At 51.1% G+C, this 21,379-nt stretch overlaps 1 protein-coding gene across 1 annotated transcript; it reads right to left on the bottom strand.

Annotated features, from left to right (window-relative positions):
• Positions 1-5,372: 5,372 nt before the first annotated feature.
• On the bottom strand, positions 5,373-20,302 carry cyp20a1 (cytochrome P450, family 20, subfamily A, polypeptide 1). The gene is made up of 13 exons (XM_072448376.1): positions 20,149-20,302; positions 19,110-19,159; positions 15,960-16,126; positions 15,749-15,888; positions 14,497-14,664; positions 14,169-14,247; positions 11,977-12,089; positions 11,838-11,892; positions 11,638-11,758; positions 10,580-10,691; positions 10,431-10,495; positions 9,453-9,542; positions 5,373-5,902 (listed from the first exon to the last, which is right to left on the bottom strand). Exons 1-13 carry the CDS (start codon positions 20,218-20,220, stop codon positions 5,752-5,754), a joined length of 1,383 nt encoding a protein of 460 aa, XP_072304477.1. The 5' UTR covers positions 20,221-20,302; the 3' UTR covers positions 5,373-5,751.
• Between the last annotated feature and the right edge of the window lie 1,077 nt (positions 20,303-21,379).

Below are 21,379 nucleotides of genomic sequence, written 5' to 3'. Positions count from 1 at the left end.
GTGGTACTGCACCTGCTTCATGTGACACGACCACACGTCACCATGGGATACACACACACACCTACACATACACACACACACCTACACACCTACACACACACCTACACATACACACACCTACACACACACACACACACACCTACACATACACACACACACCTACACATACACACACACACCTACACACCTACACACACACCTACACATACACACACCTACACACACACACACACACACACCTACACATACACACACACACCTACACACCTACACACACACCTACACATACACACACCTACACACACACACACACACACCTACACATACACACACCTACACACACCTACACACACACATACACACACACACACACCTACACACACACAAACCTACACATACACACACACACACCTACACACACACCTACACACACACCTACACACACACACACACACACCTACACACACACACACACACCTACACACACACACACACACCTACACACACACCTACACATACACACACCTACACACACACACACACACACACACACACACCTACACATACACACACACACCTACACACCTACACACACACCTACACATACACACACCTACACACACACACACACACACACACACACACACCTACACATACACACACCTACACACACCTACACACACCTACACACACACATACACACACACCTACACACACACATACACACACACACACACCTACACACACACAAACCTACACATACACACACACACACCTACACACACACCTACACACACACCTACACACACACACACACACACACACCTACACACACACACACACACACACACACACCTACACATACACACACACCTACACACACACACACCTACACACACACACACACACACACCTACACACACACACACACACACACACCTACACATACACACACACACCTACACATACACACACACACACACACCTACACACACACACCTACACACACACACACACACACACACACACCTACACACACACACACACCTACACACTCACACACACACACACCTACACACACACACACACCTACACACTCACACACACACACCTACACACACACACACACACACCTACACACACACACACACCTACACACTCACACACACACACACCTACACACACACACACACCTACACACACACACACACCTACACACTCACACACACACACCTACACACACACACACACACACCTACACACACACACACACCTACACACACACACACCTACACACACACACACACCTACACACTCACACACACACACCTACACACACACACACACACACACACACCTACACACTCACACACACACACCTACACACACACACACACACACACACACACCTACACACACACACCTACACACACACACACACACCTACACACTCACACACACACCTACACACACATACCTACACACACACGCCTACACACACACACACAACCACACCTACACACTCACATACACCTACACATGTACACACACACATACACACACACACACACCTACACATACACACACCTACACACACCTACACACACACATACACACACACACACACACACACCTACACACACACAAACCTACACATACACACACACACACCTACACACACACCTACACACACACCTACACACACACACACACACACACACCTACACATACACACACACCTACACACACACACACACACACACACCTACACACACACACACACACACACCTACACACACACACACACACACCTACACATACACACACACACCTACACATACACACACACACACACCTACACACACACACCTACACACACACACACACACACACACACACACCTACACACACACACACACCTACACACACACACACCTACACACACACACACACACACCTACACACACACACACACCTACACACTCACACACACACACCTACACACACACACACACACACCTACACACACACACACACCTACACACACACACACACACCTACACACTCACACACACACCTACACACACATACCTACACACACACGCCTACACACACACACACAACCACACCTACACACTCACATACACCTACACATGTACACACACACATACACACACACACCTACACATACACACACCTACACACACCTACACACACACATACACACACACACACACCTACACACACACAAACCTACACACACACCTACACACACACCTACACACACACCTACACACACACACACACACACACACCTACACATACACACACACCTACACACACACACACACACACACACCTACACACACACACACACCTACACACACACACACACCTACACATACACACACACACCTACACATACACACACACACACACACACACCTACACACACACACCTACACACACACACACACACCTACACACACACACACCTACACACTCACACACACACACCTACACACACACACACACACACCTACACACACACACACACCTACACACTCACACACACACACCTACACACACACACACACACACCTACACACACACACACACCTACACACACACACACACACCTACACACACATACCTACACACACACGCCTACACACACACACACAACCACACCTACACACTCACATACACCTACACATGTACACACACACATACACACACACACCTACACACACGCACACACCTACACGTGTACACATACACACACGCACACACACACACTCACCTACATACACAACCACACACACACACACACACCTACACGTACACACACACATACACCTACACGTACACACACACCTACACACAAACACACACTCACATACACACACACACCTATAGACACACGCACTCACACATACACAATCACACACCCGTTCATATTTAAAGGAAACAGAATTCATTTTCAAATCAAGCTGACATTTCTTCACTGAAAACTGTAATGTGTTCCTCATGTACAGAAAAATACTACATTTGGATTAGATGTTAGTTAATCATTGAAAATGTGGTATAATTATTGGCCGTGGCTGCAGAGCCGCGGCGCGGTCAAATGGCCCAGCATTTTCAGGAACCGCATAGCCTCATGGCTAACCCTAACCTTAACCCTAACCTTAACCTTAACCCTAACCTTAACCCTAACCTAAACCTTAACCTTAACCTTAACCCTAACCTTAACCCTAACCTAAACCCTAACCTTAACCTTAACCCTAACCCTAACCTTAACCCTAACCTAAACCTTAACCTTAACCCTAACCTTAACCCTAACCCTAACCCTAACCTTAACCCTAACCTTAACCCTAACCTTAACCTTAACCCTAACCTTAACCCTAACCTTAACCCTAACCTTAACCCTAACCTTAACCTTAACCCTAACCCTAACCTTAACCCTAACCTTAACCCTAACCTTAACCCTAACCTTAACCCTAACCCTAACCTTAACCTTAACCCTAACCTTAACCTTAACCCTAACCCTAACCTTAACCTTAACCCTAACCTTAACCTTAACCCTAACCTTAACCCTAACCTTAACCCTAACCCTAACCTTAACCCTAACCTTAACCTTAACCCTAACCTTAACCTTAACCTTAACCTTAACCCTAACCTTAACCTTAACCCTAACCCTAACCTTAACCCTAACCCTAACCTTAACCCTAACGTTAACCCTAACCTTAACCTTAACCCTAACCTTAACCTTAACCCTAACCCTAACCCTAACCTTAACCCTAACCTTAACCCTAACCTTAACCCTAACCTTAACCTTAACCCTAACCCTAACCTTAACCCTAACCTTAACCTTAACCCTAACCTTAACCCTAACCTTAACCCTAACCTTAACCTTAACCCTAACCCTAACCTTAACCCTAACCTTAACCCTAACCTTAACCTTAACCCTAACCCTAACCTTAACCCTAACCTTAACCCTAACCTTAAACCTAACCCTAACCTTAACCCTAACCTTAACCCTAACCCTAACCCTAACCTTAACCCTAACCTTAACCCTAACCCTAACCCTAACCTTAACCCTAACCTTAACCCTAACCTTAACCCTAACCTTAACCCTAACCTTAACCCTAACCCTAACCTTAACCCTAACCTTAACCCTAACCCTAACCTTAACCCTAACCCTAACCCTAATCTTAACCTTAACCTTAACCCTAACCTTAACCTTAACCCTAACCTTAACCCTAACCTTAACCTTAACCCTAACCCTAATCTTAACCTTAACCCTAACCCTAACCTTAACCTTAACCCTAACCCTAACCTTAACCCTAAGCTTAACCCTAACCTTAACCTTAACCCTAACCTTAACCCTAACCTTAACCCTAACCTTAACCTTAACCCTAACCCTAACCTTAACCCTAACCTTAACCCTAACCTTAACCTTAACCCTAACCTTAACCCTAACCTTAACCTTAACCCTAACCTTAACCCTAACCCTAACCTTAACCTTAACCCTAACCTTAACCCTAACCTTAACCTTAACCCTAACCTTAACCCTAACCTTAACCCTAACCTTAAACCTAACCCTAACCTTAACCCTAACCTTAACCCTAACCCTAACCCTAACCTTAACCCTAACCTTAACCCTAACCCTAACCCTAACCTTAACCCTAACCTTAACCCTAACCTTAACCCTAACCTTAACCTTAACCCTAACCTTAACCCTAACCTTAACCCTAACCTTAACCTTAACCCTAACCCTAACCTTAACCCTAATCTTAACCTTAACCCTAACCCTAACCCTAATCTTAACCTTAACCTTAACCCTAACCTTAACCTTAACCCTAACCCTAACCCTAATCTTAACCTTAACCCTAACCCTAACCTTAACCTTAACCCTAACCCTAACCTTAACCCTAAGCTTAACCTTAACCTTAACCCTAACCCTAACCTTAACCCTAAGCTTAACCTTAACCCGGCGCGGTCTAAAACGGCGCAGCAGTTTCAGGAACCGCAGCAAAAAATAACATGGCAGTTTAGGCTCTGTAGACTCTCCCAGAACTCTTTGTCTGGCTCCATTACTGATTTAGAACAGCATTTTAGCATTTTAAAGTTTCACATTCAGTCAAAAGCTTTTTAATTTCTTAATCCAAGTAGTTCCACTTTTCTCATTCTTGTTAGTTTGCCTCTTCTGAGATTATAGCAATGTGCCTGAAATAAAATAGAAATAATAACTATGCATAGATCATCCAAAGAGCATTGATGAACATACACGGAAAATAAATAACAATTATTTTATTGAAAATGTACAAAAAGAATTGTCGACTGAAGTGTTTTCTAAAAAGAGAAGTCACAGGTGCTTTGGCTTTACACCTGATAAAACACTTCACTTGTGGAATAAGACTGTTCATTGGCACAAAGACACGGGGGACACGGGGGTCCAGAGGGTCCAGGGGGGACACGGGGGTCCAGAGGGGACACGGGGGTCCAGAGGGAACACGGGGGTCCAGAGGGGACACGGGGTCCAGAGGGTCCAGGGGGGACACGGGGGACTAGAGGGTCCAGGGGGGACACGGGGGTCCAGAGGGAACACGGGGGTCCAGAGGGGACACGGGGGTCCAGAGGGAACACGGGGGTCCAGAGGGTCCAGGGGGGACACGGGGGTCCAGAGGGTCCAGGGGGGACACGGGGGTCCAGGGGGGACACGGGGGTCCAGAGGGCCCAGGGGGGTGTTCAGGTCCTGCTGCTGACCGTCAGCCATGCCTCGTCTTTGGGCGTGGACACCAGCTCCGAGCGCACCTCCATCGCCTGACCCTCCACGGCCCCGAGCCGGAGGCGCCGCACCACCGAACTGAGCAGGACGCTGGCCACCGTGTACGCAAACCTGTGTGTGAGGTCAGAGTGTGAGGCCAGAGTGTGTGAGGTCAGTGTGTGAGGCCAGAGTGTGAGGCCAGAGTGTGTAAGGTCAGAGTGTGTGAGGTCAGAGTGTGAGGCCAGAGTGTGTAAAGTCAGAGTGTGAGGCCAGAGTGTGTGAGGTCAGAGTGTGTGAGGTCAGAGTGTGTGAGGTCAGTGTGTGAGGCCAGAGTGTGAGGCCAGAGTGTGAGGTCAGAGTGTGTGAGGCCAGAGTGTGTGAGGTCAGAGTGTGTGAGGTCAGAGAGTGTGAGGCCAGAGTGTGAGGTCAGAGTGTGAGGTCAGAGTGTGAGGTCAGTGTGTGAGGTCAGAGTGTGAGGTCAGAGTGTGAGGTCAGAGTGTGAGGTCAGAGTGTGAGGCCAGAGTGTGAGGCCAGAGTGTGTAAGGTCAGAGTGTGTGAGGTCAGTGTGTGAGGCCAGAGTGTGAGGCCAGAGTGTGAGGTCAGAGTGTGTAAGGTCAGAGTGTGTGAGGCCAGTGTGTGAGGCCAGAGTGTGAGGTCAGAGTGTGTAAGGTCAGAGTGTGTAAGGTCAGAGTGTGTAAGGTCAGAGTGTGAGGCCAGAGTGTGTTAGGTCAGAGTGTGTTAGGTCAGAGTGTGAGGTCAGAATGTGAGGTCAGAGTGTGAGGCCAGAGTGTGAGGCCAGAGTGTGTGAGGTCAGAGTGTGTGAGGTCAGAGTGTGTGAGGTCAGAGTGTGTGAGGTCAGAGTGTGTGAGGTCAGAGTGTGAGGTCAGAGTGTGAGGTCAGAGTGTGAGGTCAGAGTGTGAGGCCAGAGTGTGAGGCCAGAGTGTGTAAGGTCAGAGTGTGTGAGGTCAGTGTGTGAGGCCAGAGTGTGAGGCCAGAGTGTGAGGTCAGAGTGTGAGGCCAGAGTGTGTAAGGTCAGAGTGTGTGAGGCCAGTGTGTGAGGCCAGAGTGTGAGGTCAGAGTGTGTAAGGTCAGAGTGTGTAAGGTCAGAGTGTGAGGCCAGAGTGTGTGAGGTCAGAGTGTGTGAGGTCAGAGTGTGTGAGGTCAGAGTGTGTGAGGTCAGAGTGTGTGAGGTCAGAATGTGAGGTCAGAGTGTGTGAGGTCAGAGTGTGTGAGGTCAGAGTGTGTTAGGTCAGAGTGTGAGGTCAGAGTGTGTTAGGTCAGAGTGTGAGGTCAGAGTGTGAGGTCAGAGTGTGAGGTCAGAGTGTGAGGTCAGTGTGTGAGGCCAGAGTGTGAGGCCAGAGTGTGAGGCCAGAGTGTGAGGTCAGAGTGTGAGGTCAGAGTGTGAGGTCAGAGTGTGTCAGGTCAGAGTGTGTCAGGTCAGAGTGTGTGAGGTCAGAGTGTGTTAGGTCAGAGTGTGAGGTCAGAGTGTGAGGTCAGAGTGTGAGGCCAGAGTGTGAGGTCAGTGTGTGAGGTCAGAGTGTGAGGCCAGAGTGTGTGAGGCCAGAGTGTGTGAGGCCAGAGTGTGTGAGGTCAGAGTGTGAGGCCAGAGTGTGTAAAGTCAGAGTGTGAGGCCAGAGTGTGTGAGGTCAGAGTGTGTGAGGTCAGAGTGTGTGAGGTCAGAGTGTGTGAGGTCAGTGTGTGAGGCCAGAGTGTGAGGCCAGAGTGTGTGAGGCCAGAGTGTGTGAGGTCAGAGTGTGTGAGGTCAGAGAGTGTGAGGCCAGAGTGTGAGGCCAGAGTGTGAGGTCAGAGTGTGAGGTCAGAGTGTGAGGTCAGAGTGTGAGGTCAGAGTGTGAGGTCAGAGTGTGAGGTCAGAGTGTGAGGTCAGAGTGTGAGGCCAGAGTGTAAGGTCAGAGTGTGTGAGGTCAGTGTGTGAGGCCAGAGTGTGAGGTCAGAGTGTGAGGCCAGAGTGTGAGGCCAGAGTGTGTGAGGTCAGAGTGTGTGAGGCCAGTGTGTGAGGCCAGAGTGTGAGGTCAGAGTGTGTAAGGTCAGAGTGTGTAAGGTCAGAGTGTGAGGCCAGAGTGTGTGAGGTCAGAGTGTGAGGTCAGAGTGTGAGGTCAGAATGTGAGGTCAGAGTGTGAGGCCAGAGTGTGTGAGGTCAGAGTGTGTGAGGTCAGAGTGTGAGGTCAGAGTGTGAGGTCAGAGTGTGAGGTCAGAGTGTGAGGTCAGTGTGTGAGGCCAGAGTGTGAGGCCAGAGTGTGTGAGGTCAGAGTGTGAGGTCAGAGTGTGAGGCCAGAGTGTGTAAGGTCAGAGTGTGTGAGGTCAGTGTGTGAGGCCAGTGTGTGAGGCCAGAGTGTGAGGTCAGAGTGTGTAAGGTCAGAGTGTGTAAGGTCAGAGTGTGTAAGGTCAGAGTGTGAGGCCAGAGTGTGTGAGGTCAGAGTGTGTGAGGTCAGAGTGTGTTAGGTCAGAGTGTGTGAGGTCAGAGTGTGTGAGGTCAGAGTGTGTGAGGTCAGAGTGTGTTAGGTCAGAGTGTGAGGTCAGAGTGTGTTAGGTCAGAGTGTGTTAGGTCAGAGTGTGTTAGGTCAGAGTGTGAGGTCAGAGTGTGAGGTCAGTGTGTGAGGCCAGAGTGTGAGGCCAGAGTGTGAGGCCAGAGTGTGAGGTCAGAGTGTGAGGTCAGAGTGTGAGGTCAGAGTGTGAGGCCAGAGTGTGTAAGGTCAGAGTGTGTGAGGTCAGTGTGTGAGGCCAGAGTGTGAGGTCAGAGTGTGTAAGGTCAGAGTGTGTAAGGTCAGAGTGTGAGGTCAGAGTGTGAGGCCAGAGTGTGAGGCCAGAGTGTGTGAGGTCAGAGTGTGTTAGGTCAGAGTGTGTTAGGTCAGAGTGTGAGGTCAGAGTGTGAGGTCAGAGTGTGTCAGGTCAGAGTGTGTGAGGTCAGAGTGTGTGAGGTCAGAGTGTGTGAGGTCAGAGTGTGAGGTCAGAGTGTGAGGTCAGAGTGTGAGGTCAGAGTGTGAGGCCAGAGTGTGAGGCCAGAGTGTGTGAGGTCAGAGTGTGTGAGGTCAGAGTGTGTGAGGTCAGAGTGTGTGAGGTCAGAGTGTGTTAGGTCAGAGTGTGTTAGGTCAGAGTGTGAGGTCAGAGTGTGTGAGGTCAGAGTGTGTGAGGTCAGAGTGTGTGAGGTCAGAGTGTGAGGTCAGAGTGTGAGGTCAGAGTGTGAGGTCAGAGTGTGTAAGGCCAGAGTGTGTAAGGCCAGAGTGTGTGAGGTCAGTGTGTGAGGTCAGAGTGTGTGAGGTCAGAGTGTGTGAGGTCAGAGTGTGAGGTCAGAGTGTGAGGTCAGAGTGTGTTAGGTCAGAGTGTGTGAGGTCAGAGTGTGTTAGGTCAGAGTGTGTGAGGTCAGAGTGTGTAAGGTCAGAGTGTGAGGTCAGAGTGTGAGGTCAGAGTGTGAGGTCAGAGTGTGTGAGGTCAGAGTGTGTAAGGTCAGAGTGTGTAAGGTCAGAGTGTGAGGTCAGAGTGTGAGGTCAGAGTGTGTGAGGTCAGAGTGTCAGGTCAGAGTGTGTGAGGTCAGAGTGTGTTAGGTCAGAGTGTGAGGTCAGAGTGTGAGGTCAGAGTGTGAGGTCAGAGTGTGTGAGGTCAGAGTGTGTTAGGTCAGAGTGTGTAAGGTCAGAGTGTGAGGTCAGAGTGTGAGGTCAGAGTGTACCTGAGCTCAGGGCAGGTCTGACTCCCGGAGAATCCCAGCAGACTGAAGGTTTTTCTGGCCGACTCTTCCTGGAATCGGTCCGGATTAAACCTAAAACATCAGGTGTATTTGAAGTGTAATTGAAGTGAAGGTCACTTTATTGTCCCCTTAGGGAAGTCTGTTCTCTGCATTGACCCGGGCGACGCGGGAGTCGAACCCGGCACCTTCTTGCTGTGAGGCGAGAGAGCCACTGTGCCGTGAGAGCAGTACATGTGTATTTAAACTAGCAGGACACATAAATATAACTAAACAAATTCAGCTGTTAAGATTCCTCTTTTATTCCACTGGAGACGTGTAACTAAAGCAGGAAACACAGTTGTACAGAGCCCTGAAGGTGCTGAATCCAGAGTGAACATTGACTCTGGTTTGAGCCCAGTTTAGTTCAATTTTAGTCCAGGTTTAGCCCCGGCTTGGTAAACGGCGTTTAGGGCCTGAAGGCGGGACTGGAGCCAATCACAGAGGAGCAGCACCAAACAAACATGGCGGCGCCGGCGACTGTACTACGGCCTATTTTAGAGAAATAGAAACTATTTTATTGTTCAAAAAGATGCACACAACGAAAGAGGGCGGGGCTTTTCTGAACTCTGGATTTAACATTTAGATTTTTCTTCTTCTGCGATTGTGAAGTATTTTGAGTATTTTTTTAACGTTGTGACGGCTTCAGAGAGAACCTGGACATGGGTCAGTCTGGACATGGGTCTGGACACAGGTCAGTCTGGACATGGGTCAGTCTGGACACAGGTCAGTCTGGACACAGGTCAGTCTGGACATGGGTCAGTCCGGACACGGGTCAGTCTGGACACAGGTCAGTCCGGACACAGGTCAGTCCGGACACGGGTCAGTCTGGACACGGGTCAGTCTGGACACTCTTGATGTAATGTTCCTGAATGGGTGAGCCAGGCCTCTGCCTCTGTCAGGAGACGTATGGAGGAGTTTTACCTGTAAGGGCTGCTCCAGGTGTCCGGGTCCTGCATGACCACTCCCAGTGCATAGATGACCAGCGTCTGGACATCATCAGAGGTGACACAATCTCATTTTAGCACGTTCCACATTTCCACAAATAAATGCGGGGATAGAAAAGTGGATACCTCTTTGGGGATGACATGCTGATCCACTTTACCCTCTACTTCCTGGAGCCGGGCGGCCACAGGGGTCAACATGGCCGTCCTGACCGTCTCATTCAAAACCTGCTGGCAGTATCTATTCAGGGCACAATGCAACACGAGCATGAGTATCGAGCGCATTAGAGCAGCAGCAGCGTTACACACAAACGCTTTTATTGGGGTTAAATATTCATTTGTACCTTTGTTGTTCATGTCAAGAAACTAGATACAGTATTTGGGATTGATAAAACTTGCATTAGGTTCAGGACTTTGCTTCTCTCTGCACAAACTGAGAAATATATATATAAAACAACGATTGGACCTGAGAGAAACCTCCCTCAGAAGGAGCACGAGACAGGTTTATATACAGTATTCAAATGTATTTAAAGTTTCCCCTTCTCTTGATCGTGTTGCCTGGTTTTGATGGCTCTGGGTGTGATATAGAACCCAGGATCCAGGATAGATGATAGGAGATAGGAGATAGGAGATAGGAGATAGGAGATAGATGATAGATGATAGATGATAGATGATAGATGATAGATGATAGATGATAGATGATAGATGATAGATGATAGATGATAGGAGATAGGAGATAGGAGATAGGAGATAGGAGATAGGAGATAGGAGATAGGAGATAGGAGATAGGAGATAGGAGATAGGAGATAGGAGATAGGAGATAGGAGATAGGAGATATATATATATATATATATATATATATATATATATGTGTGTGTGTGTGTGATAGAGCTTCATGTCTTCTTCTGCTCTCGTCTCTGCTGCAGATCCGTTCATTCTTTCAGGGAGGGCATCTGTGTCTCTTTTGCACGCCTCCTTTGACCACTCAGACCTCCTGGTGTCAGTGTGAACACGGCCGATGCTCACACACGTCTCATTCAGACAAACTGTGAGTCTGAAGAAAGTGCACAGAGCGTTTTAGAAATCAGGAGTTTGTGCGGCGCCTCTAGTGGCCACTGGAGGAGGAGTCCAGAGTGAAGACGAGTCAAGTGAATATTCTCTGAGCGAAGTTGTGGCTCAGACGATACCTCAGCTGGGGGACCTTCTCCAGTGTGACGGGTTCTGAGCCCAAGACCTCCTGGATCTCCTGGTACAGCTTGTCCTGCACCTCCTCCGACGCAGACAGGAAGCGGAGAGCCCAGATGCACACTTCAAACAGGAAACGCAATCATTGAAACACTCAGAGGAAAACATTGTGGCTGAAATGGCTCACATGAGGAGGACCTACAGTTGGCTGTGATGACACACCCGGCGAGAGTGAACACCATGCAGTCCTCCACCATCTGAAGGAGAGAACACCCGGAAAAGTCTATCAATAAGTAACAGAACAGAAAGGAAAAGCTAAAAGAACTGTGAGTGTTCCTGACCTGTGGCTCGGTCAGGCTGGACTGGAGCAGCGTGTCCACAAATGCGGCGTGTCTCCTCTGAGCTCGTCGCTCCTTCACCACTGTGGTCAGCAGAGCCTCCATGTCTGTGAGAGCTACAGAACAACAGAGGAGTGGGCGTGGCTCCAGTGACGGGCGTGGCATATATGAACATGTTTGTGGTGTGACATTGTTCCTCATAAATACAGCTGGAGACTGAGGAATCCTGGTGAGAAGGTCCTGTCCCTCTGAAGGTCCTGTCCCTCTGAAGGTCCTCTACCTCTGAAGGTCCTCTACCTCTGAAGGTCCTCTACCTCTGAAGGTCCTCTACCTCTGAAGGTCCTGTCCCTCTGAAGGTCCTCTACCTCTGAAGGTCCTCTACCTCTGAAGGTCCTCTACCTCTGAAGGTCCTCTACCTCTGAAGGTCCTCTACCTCTGAAGGTCCTCTACCTCTGAAGGTCCTCTACCTCTGAAGGTCCTGTCCCTCTGAAGGTCCTGTCCCTCTGAAGGTCCTCTCCCTCTGAAGGTCCTGTCCCTCTGAAGGTCCTGTCCCTCTGAAGGTCCTGTCCCTCTGAAGGTCCTCCCCCTCTGAAGGTCCTCCACCTCTGAAGGTCCTCCACCTCTGAAGGTCCTGTCCCTCTGAAGGTCCTGTCCCTCTGAAGGTCCTGTCCCTCTGAAGGTCCTGTCCCTCTGAAGGTCCTCCCCCTCTGAAGGTCCTCCACCTCTGAAGGTCCTCCACCTCTGAAGGTCCTCCACCTCTGAAGGTCCTCCACCTCTGAAGGTCCTCCACCTCTGAAGGTCCTCCCCCTCTGAAGGTCCTCCACCTCTGAAGGTCCTCCACCTCTGAAGGTCCTGTCCCTCTGAAGGTCCTGTCCCTCTGAAGGTCCTCTACCTCTGAAGGTCCTCTACCTCTGAAGGTCCTCTACCTCTGAAGGTCCTCTACCTCTGAAGGTCCTCTACCTCTGAAGGTCCTCTACCTCTGAAGGTCCTCCACCTCTGAAGGTCCTCCACCTCTGAAGGTCCTGTCCCTCTGAAGGTCCTGTCCCTCTGAAGGTCCTGTCCCTCTGAAGGTCCTGTCCCTCTGAAGGTCCTCTACCTCTGAAGGTCCTGTCCCTCTGAAGGTCCTGTCCCTCTGAAGGTCCTGTCCCTCTGAAGGTCCTGTCCCTCTGAAGGTCCTGTCCCTCTGAAGGTCCTGTCCCTCTGAAGGTCCTCTACCTCTGAAGGTCCTCTACCTCTGAAGGTCCTCTACCTCTGAAGGTCCTGTCCCTCTGAAGGTCCTCTACCTCTGAAGGTCCTGTCCCTCTGAAGGTCCTGTCCCTCTGAAGGTCCTGTCCCTCTGAAAGTCCTGTCCCTCTGAATGTCCTGTCCCTCTGAAGGTCCTGTCCCTCTGAAGGTCCTGTCCCTCTGAAGGTCCTGTCCCTCTGAAGGTCCTCTCCCTCTGAAGGTCCTCTACCTCTGAAGGTCCTCTACCTCTGAAGGTCCTGTCCCTCTGAAGGTCCTGTCCCTCTGAAGGTCCTGTCCCTCTGAAGGTCCTGTCCCTCTGAAGGTCCTCTACCTCTGAAGGTCCTGTCCCTCTGAAGGTCCTGTCCCTCTGAAGGTCCTCTACCTCTGAAGGTCCTCTACCTCTGAAGGTCCTCTACCTCTGAAGGTCCTCTACCTCTGAAGGTCCTGTCCCTCTGAAGGTCCTCTACCTCTGAAGGTCCTGTCCCTCTGAAGGTCCTGTCCCTCTGAAGGTCCTGTCCCTCTGAAGGTCCTCTCCCTCTGAAGGTCCTCTACCTCTGAAGGTCCTGTCCCTCTGAAGGTCCTGTCCCTCTGAAGGTCCTGTCCCTCTGAAGGTCCTGTCCCTCTGAAGGTCCTGTCCCTCTGAAGGTCCTGTCCCTCTGAAGGTCCTGTCCCTCTGAAGGTCCTCTCCCTCTGAAGGTCCTCTCCCTCTGAAGGTCCTCTCCCTCTGAAGGTCCTGTCCCTCTGAAGGTCCTGTCCCTCTGAAGGTCCTGTCCCTCTGAAGGTCCTCTCCCTCTGAAGGTCCTCTCCCTTCATAGTTAGAGCTCTGAGATTTTCGGTGCCGTTTTTAAGTCCATAACTCCTCCCCCGACGTGGCATGTTTAAAGGACAATAATGACACTACCAATGCCTCATACGTGTCCTTTAAGGCTGCAGGGCGCGGCTTCATATCGATTTAGGCGACTTGGACTCACCTTTCTCATACTGTGCTTTTCTGCTCGAGCTCTTGTCCAGGGAGCCGTCCAGGAAGCCTTTCCCAATTTCTGACCAGATCTGAAATTGTTCAAGAGAATTGTCAAAAGCTGGTTTGACGACCGTATGTTCCGCACTATAAGGAGCACTTCAAATCCTTTCATTTTCTCAAAAAACGACCTTGTAATCCAGTGCACCTTGTCTATGGTTCATTCTGGTCGTGCTGACTGACCTCGAAGCGATTCTGTGTGGGACACGTTTAGTTTGGCTTAATGCGCCTTATAGTGCGGAAAATACGGTACTTTATGGGTGGAGGCGGGGCTACTGTACCACGTCATGGTTCCGTCTGAAGCAGATGACCTGTGCGTCGTCCTGGAAACGCTCACCCAGGCCCACCTGAGTGACGCTCTTCAGGGCCAGCCCCAGGAGGTGAGCGCAGAGCGGCATGTGCTGCTCCGCGGGCACACAGCTCCACTTGGACACCAGCTCGTCCACCAGCTGAGGGCACAGACACGGGCACAGACACGGGCACAGACACGGACACGGGCACAGACACGGGCACAGACACGGGCACAGACAGGGGCACAGACAGGGGCACAGACAGGGGCACAGACACAGACAGGGGCACAGACACGGACACGGGCACAGACACGGGCACAGACACGGGCACAGACACGGGCACAGACACGGGCACAGACACGGGCACAGACACGGGCACAGACAGGGGTACAGACACGGACAGGGTCACAGACAGGGGCACAGACAGGGGCACAGACACAGACAGGGTCACAGACAGGGGCACAGACACAGACAGGGGCACAGACACGGGCACAGACAGGGGCACAGACAGGGGCAGGGGCACAGACAGGGGCACAGACACAGGTACAGACACGGGTACAGACAGGGGTACAGACACGGATACGGACAGGGGCACAGACAGGGGCACAGACAGGGGTACAGACACAGGTACAGACACGGACAGGGTCACAGACAGGGTCACAGACAGGGTCACAGACAGGGGCACAGACAGGGGCACAGACAGGGGCACAGACAGGGGCACAGACCCGGGTACGGATACGGACAGGGGCACAGACAGGGGCACAGACAGGGGCACAGACACGGGTACAGACACAGGTACAGACACGGACAGGGTCACAGACAGGGTCACAGACAGGGTCACAGACAGGGTCACAGACAGGGGCACAGACACGGGTACAGACACGGGTACAGACACAGGTACAGACACGGACAGGGTCACAGACAGGGGCACAGACAGGGGCACAGACAGGGGCACAGACAGGGGAACAGACACAGGTACAGGTATTTATGAGATTCAGTGGTTTAAAGGTGGAACATTTGCCATCTGCATGTCATCACCAGGTGTGACATGTTCCATAGTGTGGCATTAAACATAAAGTACGTCATATTTACAGGTGTTTTCTAGGTTTCAGTCGCTTCCGTGTTAGAACGTTCTGGAGTGTTTATGTGTATTTGAAGTATGAAACTAGAACAACAACGTACAACACGAGTTCAAGTGATCTGAACATCAACAGATCCGATGTGAAGAAACGACTGCGTTTACCTTCAGCACCAGTGAGAAGTTGTGTTTGAGGGCGTGGTCGATGGCGTTCTCGTACACCTTCTTCCTCACGACGCTCTCCGTGGCCCCGCCCCCAGAGCGATAGCCCAGCAGGGACTTCAGCATGGTCTCAAAGGAGTCGGCTGCATCACACACAGGGTCAGCTCATGAGGGGCCCTCACAGACTACTCTGAACATACAGAAGGGCCCTCACTGGAGTGGTTAGGGTTGATGTGCTGTCGGAGCTGCTGCAGCGAGCCCAGGCTGACCACAGGCCTCCGGCCGAACCAGAAGGACGCCACTGACCCGTACTCCTCATGAAGGCCCAGCAGGAACTGGTGGAGGCTGCCTCTGTTCACTATGTCCTGCAGGTTCCCATCTCTGCCAAGCAGAGGACAGAGGGCCAGAGAGATGAAGGGTCAGAGGTCGGAGAGAGATGAAGGGTCAGAGAGATGAAGGGTCAGAGGTCGGAGAGAGATGAAGGGTCAGAGAGATGAAGGGTCAGAGGTCGGAGAGAGATGAAGGGTCAGAGAGATGAAGGGTCAGAGGTCGGAGAGAGATGAAGGGTCAGAGAGATGAAGGGTCAGAGGTCGGAGAGATGAAGGGTCAGAGGGTGAGAGAGATGAAGGGTCAGAGGTCGGAGAGAGATGAAGGGTCAGAGAGATGAAGGGTCAGAGGGTGAGAGAGATGAAGGGTCAGAGGTCGGAGAGAGATGAAGGGTCAGAGAGATGAAGGGTCAGGGGTCGGAGAGATGAAGGGTCAGAGGGTGAGAGAGATGAAGGGTCAGAGGTCGGAGAGAGATGAAGGGTCAGAGAGATGAAGGGTCAGAGGGTGAGAGAGATGAAGGGTCAGAGGTCGGAGAGAGATGAAGGGTCAGAGAGATGAAGGGTCAGAGGTCGGAGAGATGAAGGGTCAGAGGGTGAGAGAGATGAAGGGTCAGAGGTCGGAGAGAGATGAAGGGTCAGAGAGATGAAGGGTCAGAGGGTGAGAGAGATGAAGGGTCAGAGGGTGAGAGAGATGAAGGGTCAGAGGTCGGAGAGAGATGAAGGGTCAGAGAGATGAAGGGTCAGAGGTTGGAGATGAAGGGTCAGAGGGTGAGAGAGATGAAGGGTCAGAGGTCGGAGAGAGATGAAGGGTCAGAGAGATGAAGGGTCAGAGGGTGAGAGAGATGAAGGGTCAGAGGGTGAGAGAGATGAAGGGTCAGAGGTCGGAGAGAGATGAAGGGTCAGAGAGATGAAGGGTCAGAGGGTGAGAGAGATGAAGGGTCAGAGGTCGGAGAGAGATGAAGGGTCAGAGAGATGAAGGGTCAGAGGTCGGAGAGATGAAGGGTCAGAGGGTGAGAGAGATGAAGGGTCAGAGGTCGGAGAGAGATGAAGGGTCAGAGAGATGAAGGGTCAGAGGGTGAGAGAGATGAAGGGTCAGAGGTCGGAGAGAGATGAAGGGTCAGAGAGATGAAGGGTCAGAGGTCGGAGAGATGAAGGGTCAGAGGGTGAGAGAGATGAAGGGTCAGAGGTCGGAGAGAGATGAAGGGTCAGAGAGATGAAGGGTCAGAGGGTGAGAGAGATGAAGGGTCAGAGGGTGAGAGAGATGAAGGGTCAGAGGTCGGAGAGAGATGAAGGGTCAGAGAGATGAAGGGTCAGAGGTCGGAGAGATGAAGGGTCAGAGGGTGAGAGAGATGAAGGGTCAGAGGTCGGAGAGAGATGAAGGGTCAGAGAGATGAAGGGTCAGAGGGTGAGAGAGATGAAGGGTCAGAGGTCAGAGAGATGAAGGGTCAGAGAGATGAAGGGTCAGAGGTCGGAGAGATGAAGGGTCAGAGGTCGGAGAGAGATGAAGGGTCAGAGAGATATGAAGGGTCAGAGAGATGAAGGGTCAGAGGGTGAGAGAGATGAAGGGTCAGAGGTCGGAGAGATGAAGGGTCAGAGGGTGAGAGAGATGAAGGGTCAGAGGTCGGAGAGAGATGAAGGGTCAGAGAGATGAAGGGTCAGAGGGTGAGAGAGATGAAGGGTCAGAGGGTGAGAGAGATGAAGGGTCAGAGGTCGGAGAGAGATGAAGGGTCAGAGAGATGAAGGGTCAGAGGTTGGAGATGAAGGGTCAGAGGGTGAGAGAGATGAAGGGTCAGAGGTCGGAGAGAGATGAAGGGTCAGAGAGATGAAGGGTCAGAGGGTGAGAGAGATGAAGGGTCAGAGGGTGAGAGAGATGAAGGGTCAGAGGTCGGAGAGAGATGAAGGGTCAGAGAGATGAAGGGTCAGAGGGTGAGAGAGATGAAGGGTCAGAGGTCGGAGAGAGATGAAGGGTCAGAGAGATGAAGGGTCAGAGGTCGGAGAGATGAAGGGTCAGAGGGTGAGAGAGATGAAGGGTCAGAGGTCGGAGAGAGATGAAGGGTCAGAGAGATGAAGGGTCAGAGGTTGGAGATGAAGGGTCAGAGGGTGAGAGAGATGAAGGGTCAGAGGTCGGAGAGAGATGAAGGGTCAGAGAGATGAAGGGTCAGAGGGTGAGAGAGATGAAGGGTCAGAGGGTGAGAGAGATGAAGGGTCAGAGGTCGGAGAGAGATGAAGGGTCAGAGAGATGAAGGGTCAGAGGGTGAGAGAGATGAAGGGTCAGAGGTCGGAGAGAGATGAAGGGTCAGAGAGATGAAGGGTCAGAGGTCGGAGAGATGAAGGGTCAGAGGGTGAGAGAGATGAAGGGTCAGAGGTCGGAGAGATGAAGGGTCAGAGAGATGAAGGATCAGAGGTCGGAGAGAGATGAAGGGTGAGCGAGATGAAGGGTCAGAGGTCGGAGAGAGATGAAGGGTCAGAGAGATGAAGGGTCAGAGGTCGGAGAGAGATGAAGGGTGAGAGAGATGAAGGGTCAGAGGTCGGAGAGAGATGAAGGGTCAGAGAGATGAAGGGTCAGAGGTCGGAGAGAGATGAAGGGTCAGAGAGATGAAGGGTCAGAGGTCGGAGAGAGATGAAGGGTCAGAGAGATGAAGGGTCAGAGGGTGAGAGAGATGAAGGGTCAGAGGTCGGAGAGAGATGAAGGGTCAGAGAGATGAAAGATCAGAGGTCGGAGAGAGATGAAGGGTCAGAGAGATGAAGGGTCAAAGGGTGAGAGAGATGAAGGGTCAGAGGTCGGAGAGAGATGAAGGGTCAGAGGTCAGAGAGATGAAGGGTCAGAGAGATGAAGGGTCAGAGGTCGGAGAGATGGAGGGTCAGAGGGTGAGAGAGATGAAGGGTCAGAGGTCGGAGAGAGATGAAGGGTCAGAGGTCAGAGAGATGAAGGGTCAGAGAGATGAAGGGTCAGAGAGATGAAGGGTCAGAGAGATGAAGGGTCAGAGGTCGGAGAGATGAAGGGTCAGAGGGTGCGAGAGATGAAGATAGACACATACTTGTCATCTGTGGGGTTGAGTCCGGGGATGCCCGAGGCTCTTCTGGAGGACTGAAAGAGACAGAGACACACAGAGTTATGAATACACACACAGACACACACACACAGACACACAGACACACACACACAGACACACACACACACACACACACACACACAGACACACACACACACACACACACACACACAGACACACACAGACACACACACACAGACACACACACACACACACAGACACACACACACACACAGACACACACACAGACACACACACACACACACACACACAGACACACACACACACACACACAGACACAGACACACACACACACACACACACACAGACACACACACACACACACACAGACACACACACACAGACACACACACACACACACAGACACACACACACAGACACACACACACACACACAGACACACACACAGACACACACACACACACACACAGACACACACACAGACACACACACAGACACACACACACACACACAGACACACACACAGACACACACACACACAGACACACACACAGACACACAGACACACACACAGACACACACACACACACACAGACACACACACAGACACACACACAGACACACACAGACACACACACACACACACAGACACACACAGACACACACACACAGACACACACACAGACACACACACACACACACAGACACACACACAGACACACACACACACAGACACACACACAGACACACAGACACACACACAGACACACACACACACACACACACAGACACACACACAGACACACACACAGACACACACAGACACACACACACACACACAGACACACACAGACACACAGACACACAGACACACACACACAGACACACACACACAGACACACACACACACACAGACACACACACACACACACACACACACACACAGACACACACACACACACACACACACACACACACACACACAGTTATGAATACTCTCTTGGTGCTCTGTCTGTCCCTCCCAAAAGCCGCTTTGTCTTACCGGATACAGATAGAGAACAGCGCTGACCAGGAGGATGACAAAGGTCACGGCGAAAATGGCGAAGTCTAACATGTCCGTGCGCTGACGCTGGAGCACTTTGGCGCACTTTGTCTTCACCAAACTGCGCTTCTGCTGAAACACGTCAACAGAGACACAGATCCGTGCGATCGGCAAGCGTCTACAAAGCCTGGAGCTGCAGCCAGACCAGAGCAATCAAACCCTGAGCAATCACAGCCAGAGCAATCAAACCCAGAGCAATAAAACCCAGAGCAATCACACCCAGAGCAATCAAACCCAGAGCAATCACACCCAGAGCAATCAAACCCAGAGCAATCAAACCCAGAGCAATCACACCCAGAGCAATCAAACCCAGAGCAATCAAACCCAGAGCAATCAATCACACCCAGAGCAATCAAACCCAGAGCAATCAAACCCAGAGCAATCAATCACACCCAGAGCAATCAATCACACCCAGAGCAATCACACCCAGTGCAATCAAACCCAGAGCAATCAAACCCAGAGCAATCAAACCCAGAGCAATCACACCCAGAGCAATCACAGCCAGAGCAATCAAACCCAGAGCAATCACACCCAGAGCAATCACACCCTGAGCAATCACACCCAGAGCAATCAAACCCAGAGCAATCAATCAAACCCAGAGCAATCAAACCCAGAGCAATCACACCCAGTGCAATCACACCCAGAGCAATCAAACCAGAGCAATCACACCCAGAGCAATCACAGCCAGAGCAATCAAACCCAGAGCAATCAAACCCAGAGCAATCAAACCCAGAGCAATCAAACCCAGAGCAATCACACCCAGAGCTATCAAACCCAGAGCAATCACACCCAGAGCAATCACAGCCAGAGCAATCACAGCCAGAGCAATCACACCCAGAGCAATCACACCCAGAGCAATCAAACCCAGAGCAATCAATCAAACCCAGAGCAATCACACCCAGTGCAATCACACCCAGAGCAATCACAGCCAGAGCAATCACAAAATACCATTTTCAGACCCACTGACCCTACTTTTAGGAAAAACTCCCATCTGTTCTTAAAAACACAAAGAGCTATTAAAGGTTGAATGGGCGATTTTTTTTTACCCAAATCTGAGTCTCATTTCCTCGTGGCGTGGACTGTCCATTAATCCTGTCACGTGTCAATCATAAAACGCACCTACCGCTCAGCTGCAGCCGCGTGTGGCTCGTCCCCACGTGCAGCACGTTTC

This window comes from Eucyclogobius newberryi, unplaced genomic scaffold, assembly GCF_026437365.1.
Source record: "Eucyclogobius newberryi isolate DKJ021-1_F unplaced genomic scaffold, fEucNew1.0.hap1 SCAF_1, whole genome shotgun sequence".
Taxonomy (NCBI): domain Eukaryota; kingdom Metazoa; phylum Chordata; class Actinopteri; order Gobiiformes; family Gobiidae; genus Eucyclogobius; species Eucyclogobius newberryi.
Note: the sequence above shows the minus strand (reverse complement) of the source record. Positions and strands in the feature narration are given on the sequence as shown.

Excerpts from the sequence above, each read along its gene's own strand:
- cyp20a1 (XM_072448376.1), bottom strand. The coding sequence starts at position 20,220 with ATGTTAGACTTCGCCATTTTCGCCGTGACCTTTGTCATCCTCCTGGTC. Across the intron at positions 14,665-15,748 it reads ACTTCTCACTGGTGCTGAAG|CTGGTGGACGAGCTGGTGTC; the intron begins GTAAACGCAGTC and ends CTGTGCCCTCAG. Across the intron at positions 11,893-11,976 it reads CCAGCCTGACCGAGCCACAG|ATGGTGGAGGACTGCATGGT; the intron begins GTCAGGAACACT and ends TCTCTCCTTCAG.